Source organism: Gorilla gorilla, chromosome 5, assembly GCF_029281585.2.
Source record: "Gorilla gorilla gorilla isolate KB3781 chromosome 5, NHGRI_mGorGor1-v2.1_pri, whole genome shotgun sequence".
Lineage (NCBI taxonomy): Eukaryota > Metazoa > Chordata > Mammalia > Primates > Hominidae > Gorilla > Gorilla gorilla.
The window spans coordinates 49,954,239-49,970,988 of record NC_073229.2 but is presented as its reverse complement, the minus strand read 5'-3'; the positions used below and the strand labels follow the sequence as shown (position 1 = coordinate 49,970,988).

Below are 16,750 nucleotides of genomic sequence, written 5' to 3'. Positions count from 1 at the left end.
AGTGCAGTGGTGTGATCTCAGCTCACTGCAACCTCCGCCTCCTGGGTTCAAGTGATTCTCCTGCCTCAGCGTCCTGAGTAGCTGGGATTATAGGCACATGGCACCACGCCCGGCTAATTTTTGTATTTTTAGTAGAAACAGAGTTTCATCATGTTGGTCAAGCTGGTCTCTAACTCCTGGCTTTGTGATCCGCCCGCCTCGGCTTCCCAAACTGCTAGGATTACAGGCGTGAGCCACTGTGCCTGGCCGAGTGTTTTTACAATGTCAAATTGACACTACTGGATGCTGAAAGAGTCATGTATGATATGCTATTATGTCTTTACAATGCCTTGGAAATTTGGTATTATTCCCATTTTATAGATGAGAAAAGGGAGGCTTAAAATAACTAAACTAGAAAATGATCTAGACTTCACATTCCAACCACGCAGTAGTGCCAGTGCTCACTATCCACTATAGAGAGGGGTTAAGAAAATACGCGTCGTAAATATGCACTTGTCCTCACACCTGTGATTTTAATGTGAGGGTGCAATGCAGATAAACATTGCTTGGCCACTTCTTAGCAAGCCTCCTTTCATTGTGGTTTTCTCCATTGGGAACATTTACCTTATGACCATCTACTGCACTGCTCCCCTCCCATACTCAGACATTCACTGGGGACTATTTAAAAAAAAAAAAAACCAACAACAACTACCAAACTAAAAAATCACTTTTTGTTAAGTGACTAGTAACTGAGGCTATCTAAGACTTAACTAGCCTGACTGGAGTTGAGATAATTTCTCCTTTTTCTTTTTTCTTTTTTTTGGATATAAATGTCTCTTCCAGCTCACAGGCAGATACAAAAAAAGGAAAGGACACTAAAATGTTCAGCAGCCTGTACTTCATCCCACAACAGACCTGCTCAGCTATGGCTGGCCCAACAGCAGAGGATAAGGAGCCCCACCTTTAAAATCCCACAGTTTTAACATAGAGATGAAATTTTAATGGTTAGCAATAAATCTGAGATCGTGAGGTTTTCTTAAAGAATACAATAGAGATGAAAAACTAGATATCCCAATATACTGAGCTTTACAAAATATCTCAAGTTAGAAGCAACACAGGTAGCAGGAAATATTTTTAAAAATCAGTTGAGAGAGAAGGCTCTGAACAAAAGATTCCTCCAGAAATGATTCATAAACTAACATGCTAAAGTGTCATACGGAGCTTGCCACCCTCTGGCTTCATCTAAAATTAACACATAAAAAAGTAATTAGTATAATAGACATAAGGAACTCTAGACTGATTTCTCTACATTTATAAGATGGCTATAAATTTTATTTGGTGTAATCACAGAGTAAAGATGTTTACCTTCTTCACAGGAAAGGTTTTATTCTTGTCATCTCATTTCAATGACCACTCTTATAATATATTCTTTGAAATGAGAGTGTTTAAAAAATAAGGAAAATGAAATAACGCATTAAAGATGGCATCAAAGGACACTGCCATAGCTTTACTCAAAGACCCTCGTGGTTTTTAGTGGCATACGCTAAATTGGATGGGTGAGGCACCACAGTATGATGACACCCATGAAAATAATGATACAGATCAAGAACACTCAATTAGTTTTTGGTGAAACTCTTAATGAGAACAGAGTTCAAACATTTCCTGGTGCAATAAGACAGATCTTGAGCGATGCACTGCCTCCCTCTTCACCCTGCCTTGGAAGTCTCAGTGTCAGCAGAATAGATGAGGGATGGGGGCATGGAGCTGTCAGCCTAGGCCTGTGCAACTTGATCCCGGGTGCACAGTACAATCACTTGGGAATAGTTTTTAAATCACTGATTTATAGTCCTACTTTTCTCTCTACCCTAACCGTTGAGAAATTTCTATTTGATTAATCTGAGATGAGCAATGACACTTTTTACAAAGTTCTTCAGGTTGAGAACTGCTGATCTAGCAGCAGGGTTAATGTTTCAAACTAGTTGAGTAGCCAAATGGATTTTGATGCCACACTTCATTGTTCTGTATCCCTCAGAACTTGTATTTTTCAGCAAGGACAAAGAGAATTGGTATGGCTGATTGACTGACCAAAAATATGAAGATTTTTGTATCCTCACTAATAAGCATTTGGGACTAGTTTTATATTTTTTGATGGTTGTGACATAGAAGGCTGCAGTTTGTTCCCTAACTCCATTCCCTCTGCCTGACCTCACAATCCACCCAAAGTGGATGACAGATGCTGTGAATTGGCCTAATTCAGGAATAATAGGGACACAATAGAAACTGCCTCTGTTGCTCTCTCCCTCTCTCCCTCTCTCCCTCTCTCCCCCTCTCCCCCTCCCCCTCCCCCCTCCCTCTCCCTCTCCCCACGGTCTCCCTCTCCCTCTCTTTCCACGGTCTCCCTCTGATGCCAAGCCGAAGCTGGACTGTACTGCTGCCATCTCGGCTCACTGCAACCTCCCTGCCTGATTCTCCTGCCTCAGCCTGCCGAGTGCCTGCGATCGCAGGCGCGCGCCGCCACGCTTGACTGGTTTTCGTATTTTTTTGGTGGAGACAGGGTTTCACTGTGTTGGCCGGGCTGGTCTCCAGCTCCTAACCGCGACTGATCTGCCAGCCTCGGCCTCCCGAGGTGCTGGGACTGCAGACGGAGTCTCGTTAACTCAGTGCTCAATGGTGCCCAGGCTGGAGTGCAGTGGCGTGATCTTGGCTGGCTACAACCTCCACCTCCCAGCCGCCTGCCTTGGCCTCCCAAAGTGCCGAGAGTGCAGCCTCTGCCCGGCCGCCACCCCGTCTGGGAAGTGAGGAGCGTCTCTGCCTGGCCGCCCATCGTCTGGGACGTGAGGAGCCCCTCTGCCTGGCTGCCCAGTCTGGAAAGCGAGGAGCGTCTCTGCCCGGCCGCCATCCCATCTAGGAAGTGAGGAGCGCCTCTTCCCCGCCGCCATCCCATCTAGGAAGTGAGGAGCGTCTCTGCCCGGCCGCCCATCGTCTGAGATGTGGGGAGTGCCTCTGCCCCGCTGCCCCGTCTGGGATATGAGGAGCGCCTCTGCCCAGCCACCCCGTCTGAGAAGTGAGGAGCCCCTCCGCCCGGCAGCCACCCCGTCTGGGAAGTGAGGAGCGTCTCTGCCCAGCAGCCACCCCGTCCGGGAGGGAGGTGGGGGGGTCAGCCCCCCGCCCAGCCAGCTGCCACGTCCGGGAGGGAGGTGGGGGGGTCAGCCCCCCGCCCGGCCAGTCGCCCCGTCCAGGAGGGAGGTGGGGGGGTCAGCCCCCCGCCCGGCCAGCCGCCCCGTCCGGGAGGTGAGGGGCACCTCTGCCCGGTCGCCCCTACTGGGAAGTGAGGAGCCCCTCTGCCCGGCCACCACCCCGTCTGGGAGGTGTACCCAACAGCTCATTGAGAACGGGCCATGATGACAATGGCGGTTTTGTGGAATAGAACGGGGGGAAAGGTGGGGAAAAGATTGAGAAATCAGATGGTTGCCGTGTCTGTGTAGAAAGAAGTAGACATGGGAGACTTTTCATTTTGTTCTGTACTAAGAAAAATTCTGCCTTGGGATCCTGTTGATCTGTGACCTTACCCTCAACCCTGTGCTCTCTGAAACATGTGCTGTGTCCACTCAGGGTTAAATGGATTAAGGGCTGTGCAAGATGTGCTTTGTTAAACAGATGCTTGAAGGCAGCATGCTCATTAAGAGTCATCACCACTCCTTAATCTCAAGTACCCAGTGACACAAACACTGCGGAAGGCCGCAGGGTCCTCTGCCTAGGAAAACCAGAGACTTTGTTCACTTGTTTATCTGCTGACCTTCCCTCCACTATTGTCCTGTGACCCTGCCAAATCCCCCTCTGCGAGAAACACCCAAGAATGATCAATTAAAAAAAAAAAAAAAAGAAACTGCCTCTGTTAGGATCAAAGGTTGAGAAAGTAAGGAGAATACAGAGCTTCCTTCCATAACGGTAGGAAGGCACCAAATTTGAACAGAGTAAGGCTCCTAGTGCCACTGCCTAAAAGGATTGAGATGAGTAGCATAGGTAAGTTCTGCTCCAGGCTTCAGATCACAATTCTAGTAACATAGCACAGTGAGAACATTTTTATTTTTTCTGGACAAGTTTTGCCTCCCCATCGACAGGTTACATAAAGGAAACCCAATTTTTCATTCATCAGCAAAGACTTCCAGGAAAAGGGAGGAAAATTTCCTGTTCTCTCTTAAATGTTGTCAAAAGATTTAAAGCTCTTCATCCTTTTGATTCTCTTTACTTCAGATTCATGAGATAGAGCACACTATGCACAGGGCCAAGGCATCTGAACTAAGAGATGACAAGAAAGAGGGGTACGGCAGAAATAAGCAATAGCCCTGCCAGTACACAGTGTCTTAAGCTCCTACTTCTTGATTTTTTTCTTTTCCATTATTGACATCTGATTGATGTTAGGTAGACAGGTAGAACAAGGGGAATTGGCATGTGTGAGGGCAAAAATCTCACATGGAAATCACTAGATCTCTATAATGGGACAAGTGTCTATGAATTAGCAATGAAACCATAAGTTAGGATAATGTCTAGATGAGAAATGTTCTGGAAATAGCAACCAGATTCCGGTATCAGAAGGGATGGGGATTCATGGTGATGGTCCAGGGAGGCATTTCTGTGTTTCAAATATTTAATACAATTGAACTGAGAGAAAGTCATGTATCAAGGGCAAAGCTGCTGCATTCAAAGAACTACTAGGATTCAGCTTAGGCTTGCATTTTGGGAACCACTGTAGTAAGTGAGTAATCATAATCCAGAGAGAAGCCACACTTATGACAGATTCTTAGTGAATTAATTATTTATTACTGGTAACAAATTACCTGGAAACTTAGTGGCTTAAAACAACAATTGCATATTATCTTACAGGTCAGGAATTTTGGAGCAGCTTAGCTGGGTAGCTCTGGCTCAGTCTCTCATAGGTTGCAGTGAAGCCACTGGCTGGGGCTGCAGCCATCTGAAGCCTTGACTGGGGTTGGAGGTCTCTTTACAAGAAGGCTCATTACATGGCTGTTGACTGAAGGCTTCAGTTCCTCACCAACAGGCCTCTCCACTGAGCCACCTGAGTGTCTTTAAGATTTGGCAGCTGACTTCCCCCAGAACAGATGATGAGAGAGAGAGAAGAGGGGAGGGAAGTGGGGGAGAAGAAGGAAGACTTTAATGTTTTCATGACCTAATATAGGAAGTAACATACCATAATTTCTGCTGTTGTCAACTGGTCATACAGACCACTCCTGCTATAGTGTGAGGGACTATGCAAGAGTGTGATTGTCAGTAGAGAGAATGGTGCAGGGTTTTGATACATAGTCTTTAATTTGGTTGAATCGATCATTCACAGAGGACAGTGTTTTTTGTTTGTTTAATCCTGCCTACCTACCCCCTCACCTTTATTCTGTTTCTAGATAGAGGGAGGCTGGTGTGGTGACTCAAGCCTGTAATCCCAACATCCGAGCACTTTCGAAGGCCAAGATGGGAGGGTAGCTTAAGGACAGGAATTTGAGACCAGCCTGGGCAACATAGTGAGGCCCCATTTCTACACACATCAAAAAATTAGCTGAGTTTGGTGGCACATGCCTGTAGTCCCAGCTACTCAGGAGGCTGAAGCAGGAGGACAAGGATTGCTTGAGCCTGGGAGATAGAGGCTGCAGTTAGCCATGTCTGTACCACTGCACTCCAGCCTGGGTGACAGAGAGAGACCCTGTCTCTCTCTCTAAAAAAACAAAAAGAGAGATACATGGATTGGCATTCTTTTCTGGAGAGATAGCAATTATGTCCTCCTGACACAGGATTTCTTCTCTTCCCTTTGGATAAAGGATATTTTGCTAATTCAAAAGATTAGGAAAGACACGGTTGGCAGTTCCACTTATTATATTTATTATTACAGTCTTACTTGACTATAGGCCTAACTAATTTTAAGGACGCTGGGTTTATAGAAGAGAATGATGTGAAAGAGGACGTTAGGACAACCTCTGATTCCTAGAGGGGAGGGTATAGCTTTCTCTTCCATATTTGCGAAGCAGGATTTTCCAAAGACATGAGATTGAAAAAAATTGTGGATGTGAGAAGACATAAATTTCATTAGGATGATGAAAAATATTTTTTTTCTCTCACCTCAAATCCATATCATCAGTGTTATAAAGTAAGCTAGGGTCTGTCTCCCTTTCAACCCAGTAGTCTTAAAAGGCTCAAGAAGATTAGGCTTGAATTTCTACTCTCAAACTCAAAATTTTGTAATCTCTCTTTTTTAAACGATTGAAGTGTAATTTACAGACATGTATTTTTACAAGCACAGATTATAAGTATTAACAGTTGAATACACCCAAGTAATTCATACCTCAATCCAAACAAAGAACATTAATTTTTCACAGGCAACCAATAGTCTGATTCCCATCATCAAAGTTTAGTTTTGCCTTTTCATTAACTTCATATGGTAATAATACACTATTTGCTCTGTTGTATCTAATTTTTTTCATTCAATATAATGTTGAGATCATGTATATTGCTGTGTATGTTCTTTTAATATTTTAAGTTGAATTTCACTTTATGAATATGCTTCAGTTTTTTCCACTCATTTTTCTGCTGATGGATACCTGGATTGGGCTATTATTAATAAAATTGCTATGAACATTCTCTTTCAAGTCTATTGTGGACACATATTTCATTTCTTTTATACTTTTCATTCCATATACAATGTCTGGGTCAAAGAGTAGGTATGTGTTTAATTTTATAAAATACTACAAATCAGTTTTCCAAAGTGGCTGCACTATTTTACATTCAAATAAGCAATGTATGAGAGTTTCAGTGACTCCACATAACCAATAATTGATATTTTCAGCCTTTTAAGTTATATCCAGGTCAGTGAGTGTAAAGTAATAACTCATTTTGGTTTGCATTTTCCTGATGATTATGTTGAATTCTTTAGTCATCTATCTTCATTTATGAAATATTCATTCAAATCTTTGTTCTATTTTGTTGCATTATTTAACATTTTTATGAAGTTGAAGAAATTCTTCAAATAGTCTAGATACAACACTTTTGTTAGGTCTCTTCCTTTATGTAGGTATTTTTAAATTTTTATCTGAAGGGTTTTGCAGTTTTCAGTGTAGGTATCTTGCATATACTTTGTTAACTATATTCTTAAGAATTTTATATTATTTGATTCTATTGTAAGTGATATATTCATTCAAATGTTAATTACTAATGTATGGAAATAAAATTTATTTTCATTATTAATTTTGTACACTGAGACCTTGCTAAAATCCCTGATTAATTATTCTAGAAGTTTGGTGGTTTTATAGATTCCATTCGATTATCTAAGTACTTAAGCACATTATGTGTGAATGACAATACTGTCTTCTTTCTTTCCAATCTTTATTACTTTTAATTAATTAATTAATTAATTAATTTGCTTTATTCTTCTGGCCAGGTCCTCCTCACTACTGGAAGTACTAATAGAGGACATTCTTTTCTTGTTCTTGATTTTAGGGGTAAAGTGAGCAATACAACACTACTGTTTTTGATGTTAGCTTTTGATTTTTCCCTGGCACTATTTAGTAGACTCAGAAAATTTTCTTCTATTCTTACATTGCTAGAGGATATTGTTGCTGCTGTTGTTTTATTTTTAAAATCATGAGTGGATATTAACTTTTATTTTAAAATGTTTGTGCCATCTAAGATTATACAGTTTTTATTTTCTTGTTTTTAATTTTGTTTTTGCTTTATATTATGTATATAATTTCATAATGGTATTAATGTATTACAAAATTTATATTTTTAAGATTAAACTACACTTAATTATATGTATTTTTTACTAGATTTATCTTACTGTTTTAATTAGAATCTTTGCATCTGTGCAAACAATTCTGTAGGTTTTCTTTTCACTCTCTTGATAAGTGTATTTTGATGCACAAAAGTTTTTAATTTTTACGAAGCCCAATTTATGTAATTTTTCTTTTGTGGTCTGTGCTTTTGGTGTCATTTTAAAGAAGCCATTGCCTAATCCAAAGTCATGAAGATTTTTCCCTTGTTCTCTTTTAAGAGTTTTACAGTTTTATCACTTAAATTTAGGTCTTTGGTTCAATTTGATTGAATTTGCACATGGCTTAAAGTAAGAATCCAACTTCATTCTTCCTGCATGTGGGTGTCTAATTTTCCCAACACCATTTGTCAAAGACCACCGTTTCCCCATTGAATGGTCTTGGCACCCGTGGTAAATGAATTGAGAGTTCACTTCTGGCCTCTCAATGCTTCTCCATTTGTCTCTGTATTTTTCTTTATACCAGTGCTGCATGCACTCTTGATTACTGTAACTTTGTATTAAGTTTTGAAACTGGGGAGTGAGAGTCCTGCAAATTTGTTTCTTGTTTTTCAAGACTGTTTTGGTTACTTGAGGTCCTTTTATGTTCCACATGAATTTTAAAAGAGATTTTTCTATTTCTATCCAAAAAATAATGCCATTAAGATTTTGGTAAGGAATTACATTGAATCTCCCTATCACATTGGATAATATTGTCACCTTAGTAATATTAAGTTTTCCAATCCATGACTGTAGGAAGTCTTTTAAATAAAGAGGTATATCTATATTTACATAGGTTTGTTTCCAATATTTATATACTTTTATATGCTTTACTGGTATATAAATAAATTTGATTTATATTTAATATTTTCTTTTATAATAGACAATAATTATATATATTTATGAGGCATAATGTCAAGTTTTGACAGATATATGTACCTCAAAACTATTTATATATATATTTCATACACAGCATATATATTATGTACAACATAATGTATATTATATATTACATACATTTATAGACTATAAATATATATACTAATATGTAACTATATATAAATAATATATAACTACATATTCATAGATACATATAACTATATACAAATATATAAAAGTATAAAAATAAATCTATATATTATATATAGTGGAATTATTAAATTAAGCTATACAGTGAATGATTGAATTAAACTGATTAACATAATCATCACTTCACATGCTTATCAATTTTTTTTGGTGAACAGACTGAAATTTCCTCTTCGTAATTTGTAAAATATACATTATTATTAGCAATATATTTCAAAAACATATTGCTCTTGTGTAACTGAAACTTTGTACTCTTTGACCAACATCTTCTCATCCTCCCCATCATCGCCCCACTTCCCCAGCCTGTAACCACCATTCTGCTCTCCACTCCTATGAGTCTGACTTTTTAGATTCCATGTATAAGAGAGATCACAGTATTTGTCTTCCTGTGCCTGGCTATTTTACTTAGAATAAAAAGAATCAGATTGCACCTAGCTCAGTTTACCCCTTGACTCTAGGTATAGAAATAATAAAAACACAAAATCAAACAAATTATATGTGTGTGTCTATCATCTATCTATCTATCTATCTATCTATCTATCAAATGTCTATTTAAATACCATCTTTGACATTGCCATGGAGGATTATTATCCATATCATGATAATTTAGTAGATTGGCCCAGGGAATAGATAAACATTGGTGTTACCATACAATTTATAAATGTAGTTTTTAAAGAAAATGTCAAAGTATGTGGTTTAATTTGTAAAGTATGTATTCTCATTTCGAATCTCTAAATGTAATATGTTTGTTTTCTCAACAGTATTACCCTGTTTCCAAATATTGCTTAAGGAGCCAATATGTCACAAAAGTTTTGCAGCAAGCAAATAAAATAAAATAAAATACGTATTTATTTTTACTCTAAAAACTATACATGCCTCTTTATTTATAGAGAGCTATAGCTATATCTGGATATCTATAAGACAAAGTTTTTTTACATTTAATCCACATATTTTGAACTTTTTAAAAAGATTTATTCCTAGGTAGTGTGTAATTTTGATGATAATGTGAATTGTATTTTCTTTTCAAATTGTATGTTCTCTTCATTTCTGTCTTATAAAAATGTGTTGGTTCTTGGATATTATTCTTGTATTTAATAACCTTGGTAAACTTATTAATTCCAAAAATTTAGCTGTAGTATTTCTTGCAATTTCTAAATATACAATAATGCCAACTGCATATGACAGTTTTATTTGCTCTAGTCCAATATTTGTTGAAAGTCCCCACCTCTGATATATATCCTTTTGTCAGAGTTTCTCATTGAAATACTAAGATACCCTATATTCCTGTTATTCTAGAAGTTAAGAAACAAAATCAGAGCTAAAACTTGCCAACTGGTTGGACCCAGTAACCCATACAGGGGACAGACTTTTCTTGTTAGATCCCATCTAAGCCATGTAGGCTTGAGACACAGATTCTGGAACCTGAGGGAAAGAAAAACGTATTTGCAGATGTAAAATATGGATTTAAAAAAATCATCAGGGAAAGAAAATGTCTATGGCAAAGGGCCTAAGATTAGAATCTACTACACTCAGCGAAGTTGCACTCTCATCTAAGAAGTTCTTATCTAAATAACTGCCCTTTAGAAGCCCTCTGTTAATCAATAAACAGCTGTATAATTAGACATTACTTTCTTTTCTGACAACTACTCCCACTTAACTCTATTTCTGTTCACTTTTCTTCCCTTCCTTAGTTTTCAGACATTGTCTCAGGTGTATCCTTAGACCCTTTAACCCTGGTCTGCATGAAATTCCATACTTATATTTATGCTCTCCTTAATGCCTAGGTATTGGCAATCCTTGGCAGTCATTCCCTTATCCCCAGTGGGGAAAATACTGCTACAAATTTAAATGCATTTCACCACTTTAGTAGTTCACAAACTAGACAAAGGTACTGTCAACGATTGCCTGGATAACTCTAACAGTAGTCTCCTTGCTTCTTCTTTTCCTCCCACTACTGTCTTTTCTTAACACAACAGCAAAATTGTTTTACGTCTTTATGCAGACATAGGTAAAAACATGTCATTTGCCTACATAATGACCCATCTTATTTCTTTATTTCATTCAAGTTAAAATCAAAGTCCTGTCAGTAGCTCACTAGATGTTACAATTTTTTTTGAGGTGGGGTCTTGCTCTGTTGCCCAGGCTGGAGTACAGTGGAACAATCATAGCTCACTGCAGCCTCAACCTCCTGGGATCAAAGGGTCTTCCCCTGCCTCAGCCTTCTGAGTAACTGGACTACAGGTGCATGCCACCATGCCTGGCTAATTTTTTTATTATTTTGTAGAGATGGGGTCTTGCCATCTTTCCCCAGCTGGTCTTGAATTCCTAGGTTCAAGGGGTCTTCCCATCTTGGCCTCCCAAAGTGCTGGGATCACAGGCATGAGCCACCATGCCTGGCTGATCCATTATCTTTCTAATTTATTTTCCTACTGTTGTTTTCCTGGATCAGTTCATACCAGTGACACTGGCCACTTCATATTCCTTGAAAACACCAGACACATTCCTATCTTATGGTCTTTGCTGTAGTTGTCTTCTCTGCCTGGAAAACTCTTCACTCAGAAATCCACTTAGATATCTACCCTACTTCCCCCAAGTATTGCCTTCTCATAGAGGTATATCCAGGATAATCTATTTAAATCGAAATCCCACTGCAGCTGCCAGTAGTTCTCTTTCACTGACTTGCTTTTTCACTTTTCACAGCAGTTACCACCTTCTAAGATACTGAAATGGGAAAGGTCTTCTTGTCCCCCTCACAGGGCTTGCAACAGCGGGAGTGGCTCACTTCTTCAGTGCCCTGCTGCTCAAACCTCTAGGGAGAGCATACAGACGGACAGGATGTGGGGCTCTGGCCCCACGGCAGCATTTAGGGGTGTATGTTTACAGTTCCTGAAGCCCCAGTGGGCATGTGTTACTGTGTGCTCTTTTAGTTTTGCCATGTATAGGCAGCTAGTGTTAACTAGCTCAGTTAGACCCTCTGCCTTATTGCAAGGACAGAGGGCTTTCTGTATCTCAGGTTCTTACCTCAGTGTACCAGAAAAATCAGATCACATGTGGGCTTGAAGAATGAAAGCAAGGTTTTATTGAGTGGAAGTGGCTCTCAGCAGATGGGGGAGCCAGAAGGGAGATGGAGTGGGAAGGTGGTCTTCCCCTGGAGTCAGGCTGCTCAGCAGCTGGGTTCCCCTCCAACTGCCCCGGCCAAACTCCATGTTGTTCCGCTGGTCAATGGCCTGCCAGCATGCCAGCGTCTGCTGGTTCGTGTTGGCGTGATCTTTAACCGATGTGTCCCTCTTGACATCCAGCCACTTGTGTGTTCTTCCACTGATGTGTTCCTTTCGACGTCCAGCCACTTCTGTCTCTGCCTGCTAGGGTCTCAGGATTTTTACAGGCACAGGATGGGAGCATGGCAGGCCAGGGTGGTCTTGGGAAATGCAACATTTGGGCATGAAGGCAGGAGTGTCTGTCCTTACCTAGGTCTGTGGGCACAGGCCCAGGGGTGGAGCCTTAGCCAGGGACCACGCCCTTCCCTTACCAGCACTTCCCTGCCCCTCTTCTATATCACCTCCCCCGTCTGAAGAGGTACATCTAACTGCTGTTCGAATATGGATGATGATGGGTCTTAGCTGCTTCCTGCTGATAGGGGCATCGTTTTGGGGAAAACGGCAGTCAGATTCTTCCCAGAGTTCTATATAAGGGTTCCTAGCAAAGGGGAGCCATCATCCAAGGCTCCGGTTCCCTGACCATTTGGAGGTTGATGGCTTCCAGGTGTGAGAGAAAAAACAAGTTTTATAAGGTTAAGTATGCATGGATTATATATACTTGGGTATGTATACCCAAGTTATACACACTGTAACTACGTACATACATACTATACATACTATAATAAATACATGTATTATACAAGGAAAAAAAATTAGTGCCAAAGATTACAGAGATAAGAAGTGAAATATACTAACAACAACATTGTACCCTGAGATGTTTCACCCTGGTGAAAGAAATTAAACCTTGTATGGGAGTGGATAAACTTTTAGAATGAGATAACTGTTCTGGCCATATCTTTAGTAGTTAACAGGTGTACCCTGGGAATTCTGGGGTTTGTGGGCTTGCCTGGTGGCCATTAAAGCTTCTGTCTCTTTCCTGTATTTCCTCTCTCTTTCCTGGGCCTCCCTGTCTGTATTGTAAAAGACCAAGGTGGCCACTTTCAGAAGGTCCTCTAATGTACTATCCGGTCCCAGGGCCTGTTTCTGCAACTTCCTCCTGATGTCAGGAGCTGCCTGAGTAATAAATTTATCCTTTATGGTTAGCTGTCCCTCGACTGAATCAGGAGATAGACAGGTATGCTTTACCAAGGCCTCTCTTAGTCTCTCCAGGAAGGCAGCAGGATTTTCATCAAATACCTCGTCGGTCATGGGCAACTTAGTATAATTGAGAGGCTTGGTCTTAGTCCTACAAAAGCCTTCCATTATGCACATCTGAAAGTGTCTCCTCTTCCAGTCTTCCACCTGTCATTGGGATCCCACTTAGGGTCATTCACTTTTACTGCTTCTCTTCCAGTTGGAAAATGTTCGCTCCCTTCCCTGATGCCATATGTGATACAAAGCTCATCCCCAAATCTCTTTACTGCTTGCAGAGCGGCCTGCTTCTCAGTGTCCATCAGGGTCTGATTCAAAAGTAGCATAACATCTCTCCAGGAGAGTTTAAATATATGGGTGAAAGTCTGGAAAACCTCTATATATCTATAAGGGTCATCTGAAAGCTTGCCAAGATCCCCCTTGGTTTGCTTTAAGTCCTGTAGGAAGAAGGTGACCTGGACCTTACTGGGCGCAAATTCACTGGGCATTTGTTGGAGGGGCAAAAGTGAGACTGGTTGAATGTTGAAGGTGTACCTCAACACACACACACACACACACACACACACAGAGTTCCTTGGCACAGACTAGCATGGTGTTTGCTTTGGTTCTAGGCATTGTCTCTGTTCAATCACTAGCTAATGACTAAGCTAACCGGGCAGAAACATCAAACGTTACATTCAGGAAAGAATGGAGACTTTATAAAATTAGATCAGAAAAATCTTTAAACAAACAAACAAACAAGTAGTAATACAACAAATGCAACAACAGCAAACTCTGTAGAGGGAGGAAATCTGGTTTCTAAATTGCAACATTATAATATTCAAAATGTCTAGATTTCAGCAAAAAATAATGAAGCATGTAAAGAAAAAAGAAATCATGACCCATGCACAGAAAATAATAAAAAGAAACTGTTTCTGAAGAAGCCCAGACATTGTAATTAGCAGAATAAGACATGTCTTAAAAATAAAGTATAAGAATGATGTCTCAGCAATTTGAGAATATCAGAAGGAGAAATTATAGAAATAAATAGCAATTCTGCAGGTTAAAAATACTGACTTGCAAGGTTTCCGTTGAGAAGTCTGGTAATGGACTTATGGGAGATCTCTTACATGTGATGTTTCTTTCAGAATTCTCTCTTTGTGTTTGACCTTTGACAATTTGATGATAATATATCTTGGAGTATGTCTTTTTTGAATTGAACTTGCTTGGGATGCTTTGATCGTCTTCAATCTGGATGTTCATATCCCTCTCAAGATTTGGAAAATTTTCAGATAATATTCCATTGATTAAGCTTACTGCCCCTTCCTCTTTTTCTTCTTTTGGTACTTCCATAATTCATATATTTGTATGTTTGATGGTGTTCCATAAGTATGCATAAAACACTTATGGAAAAATAATCTCAACAATTTTGAGATTATTTTTGGCAGGTGGAGCATCCTAAAACTAGAAGTCATCACCTTCCTCTTCAAGTGACTGACTTCTTAACTTAGAAATCACCACCACAGGATGCATAGAAGACTGAAACAAAATGTGGCTTTGTGAATACAGTGTGGGCTTTGGAGTCAGGAACTCTGCCATTTGTTGGCTGGGTAACTTCTAGTGTCTCTCTCCATCTCAAAGAATTTCATACACTTTATTAGGGATTAAACAAGTTTGTGCTTATAAGGTACCCACTATAGAACTTTGTAGTCAATAGACACTCAGTAAAAGGTGTTTATTACTCTTCCTTGTTCTCCACAGTGGCTTATGAGATCCCATTTACTGGCTCACTCTTCCTAGCACCATAGACCTCTGGACTGGATTTGTTCTTGCTATCTAACTCCAACAACTTGACTTCCTTTGTTCACCTTCATTTGTTTCAAGCCTCTTCTTTTTTCAACTTTTAGTTTTAAGGGTACATGTATGTAATTGTTTGTTATATGGGTAAATTGTGTGTTGTGGGGGATTGGTGTACAGATTCTTTAGTCACCTGGGTAATAAGCATAATACCCAAGAGATATGCTGTCTCCCTCCTCCTAGCCTCCACCCTTAAGTAGGCCCCAGTGTCTGTTGTTCCCCTCTTAGTGTCCATGTGTTCTTGTTGTTTAGCTCCCACTTATAAGTGAGAACATATGGTATTTGGTTTTCTGTTCCTGTTTAGTTTGCTTAGAATAGTAGTCTCCAGCTCCATCCATGTTGCTGCAAAGGACATCATCTCATTATTTTTTATGGTTGTGTAGTATTCCACGGTGTATATTTACCACTTTTTCTTTATCCAGTCTGCCTCTTTTTAAATATAGTCATTTTTCTCATTTTTAGTTATCAAACATTTATAAAATGCTTATTCTGTGGAAGGTTCTCTGCCTCAAGAGTTACAAACATTAGGCTGGGCACGGTGGCTCATGCCTGTAATCCCAGCACTCTGGGAGGCCAAGGTGGGTGGATCACCTGAGGTAGGGAGTTTGACACCAGCCTGACCGACATGGAAAAACCCCATCTCTACTAAAAATACAAAATTAGCTGGGTGTGGTGGCGCATGCCTGTAATCCCAGCTACTTGGGAGGCTGAGGCAGGAGAATTGCTTAAACCCAGGAAGTGGAGGTTGCAGTGAGCCGAAGTGGCACCACTGCTCTCCAGCCTGGGCAACAAGAGTTGAAACTCCATCTTCAAAAAAAATTTTAAAAAAAGAGTTACAAAGATTAATGATATACAACCTCTGGCCTTAAAAATCTCTGAAAAACTAGAAATAATTCTAAAGCCCAGATAGAGTGAGTTCCCTTCCAGTATCCTATACAAGTTCAAGGTCCTCCAAAGCATTATTAAATCTTCCTAGCCTTTTGATCCTCCTCCGCCTTTTCTCCTGCCTCACTAATGTTCTAAGTCTCTGTTATGACACAGATTCTAGAACCTTCACAGGCCACACTCCCATCATTTGCTTAGGTCTGATCAATCTGCTCCACACAATTTCTCAGTGATCCTCTGCATCTCTGCCTACAAGGGCCTCCCTGACACCCAAGTTCATATTGCTCAGAAACAGTGAACTTGAGTTTTTCGTTTTATCTTGATCTCTCTCTGACAAAGAAATCCAGATGATGCGAGACCTGACGAAGACAATACATGGAAAATGACAGTCTTGGGTATGGACTAACTCCCTCTTTGAGGCTTCCTCAACTCTAATAGTTCAGGAGTCTCCTCTTAGGGACTTAGGGACTTTAACACAACTGCTTTATCTTCCTTGCCTGCTTCCTTTTCAAATTCAATATTTTTTCTTTCACTCTTATTGATTCCTCTGGAAGCCTGGGGGAAACAACACACAGTTAACTAAGCTCTAGGCTGATAGTGCTGGTTTCTCCTTTGGTTTCTAGAGTTTAAACTGAACAAAGAAAATAACCATCCTCCGTAGCACTAGGAAAATTCCTTAGCCCATTATCTCACTTCCTGTAGCATGGTCACTCTATATAATCTGCCTCAACTCAGAAATAATTATTTCCTCTCATTTTCCCTATTAATAGGGTGGACCATCTTCTAACTGCCCTATAGACAGGGC

The 16,750-nt window shown here is 40.2% G+C and overlaps 1 protein-coding gene and 1 long non-coding RNA gene across 7 annotated transcripts in view; one reads left to right on the top strand and one right to left on the bottom strand.

Annotated features, from left to right (window-relative positions):
- Positions 1-16,750, bottom strand: part of LOC109027303 (uncharacterized) — a 146,159-nt gene that overhangs the window by 19,179 nt on the left and 110,230 nt on the right. The window lies entirely within an intron of this gene.
- Positions 16,135-16,750, top strand: part of TSBP1 (testis expressed basic protein 1) — a 79,590-nt gene continuing 78,974 nt past the window's right edge. For 3 of the 6 annotated variants that reach the window (XR_008680591.2, XM_055390108.2, XM_055390109.2), the window contains exon 1: positions 16,135-16,340. Coding sequence is in view for 5 of the 6 variants with exons in the window: in XM_055390108.2 (XP_055246083.1) it covers positions 16,328-16,340 (13 nt within the window). In the remaining variant the exon portion in view is untranslated. The remainder of the gene's footprint in view (positions 16,341-16,750) is intronic. The other 3 variants (XM_055390110.2, XM_055390107.2, XM_055390111.2) reach the window with 2 other exon arrangements.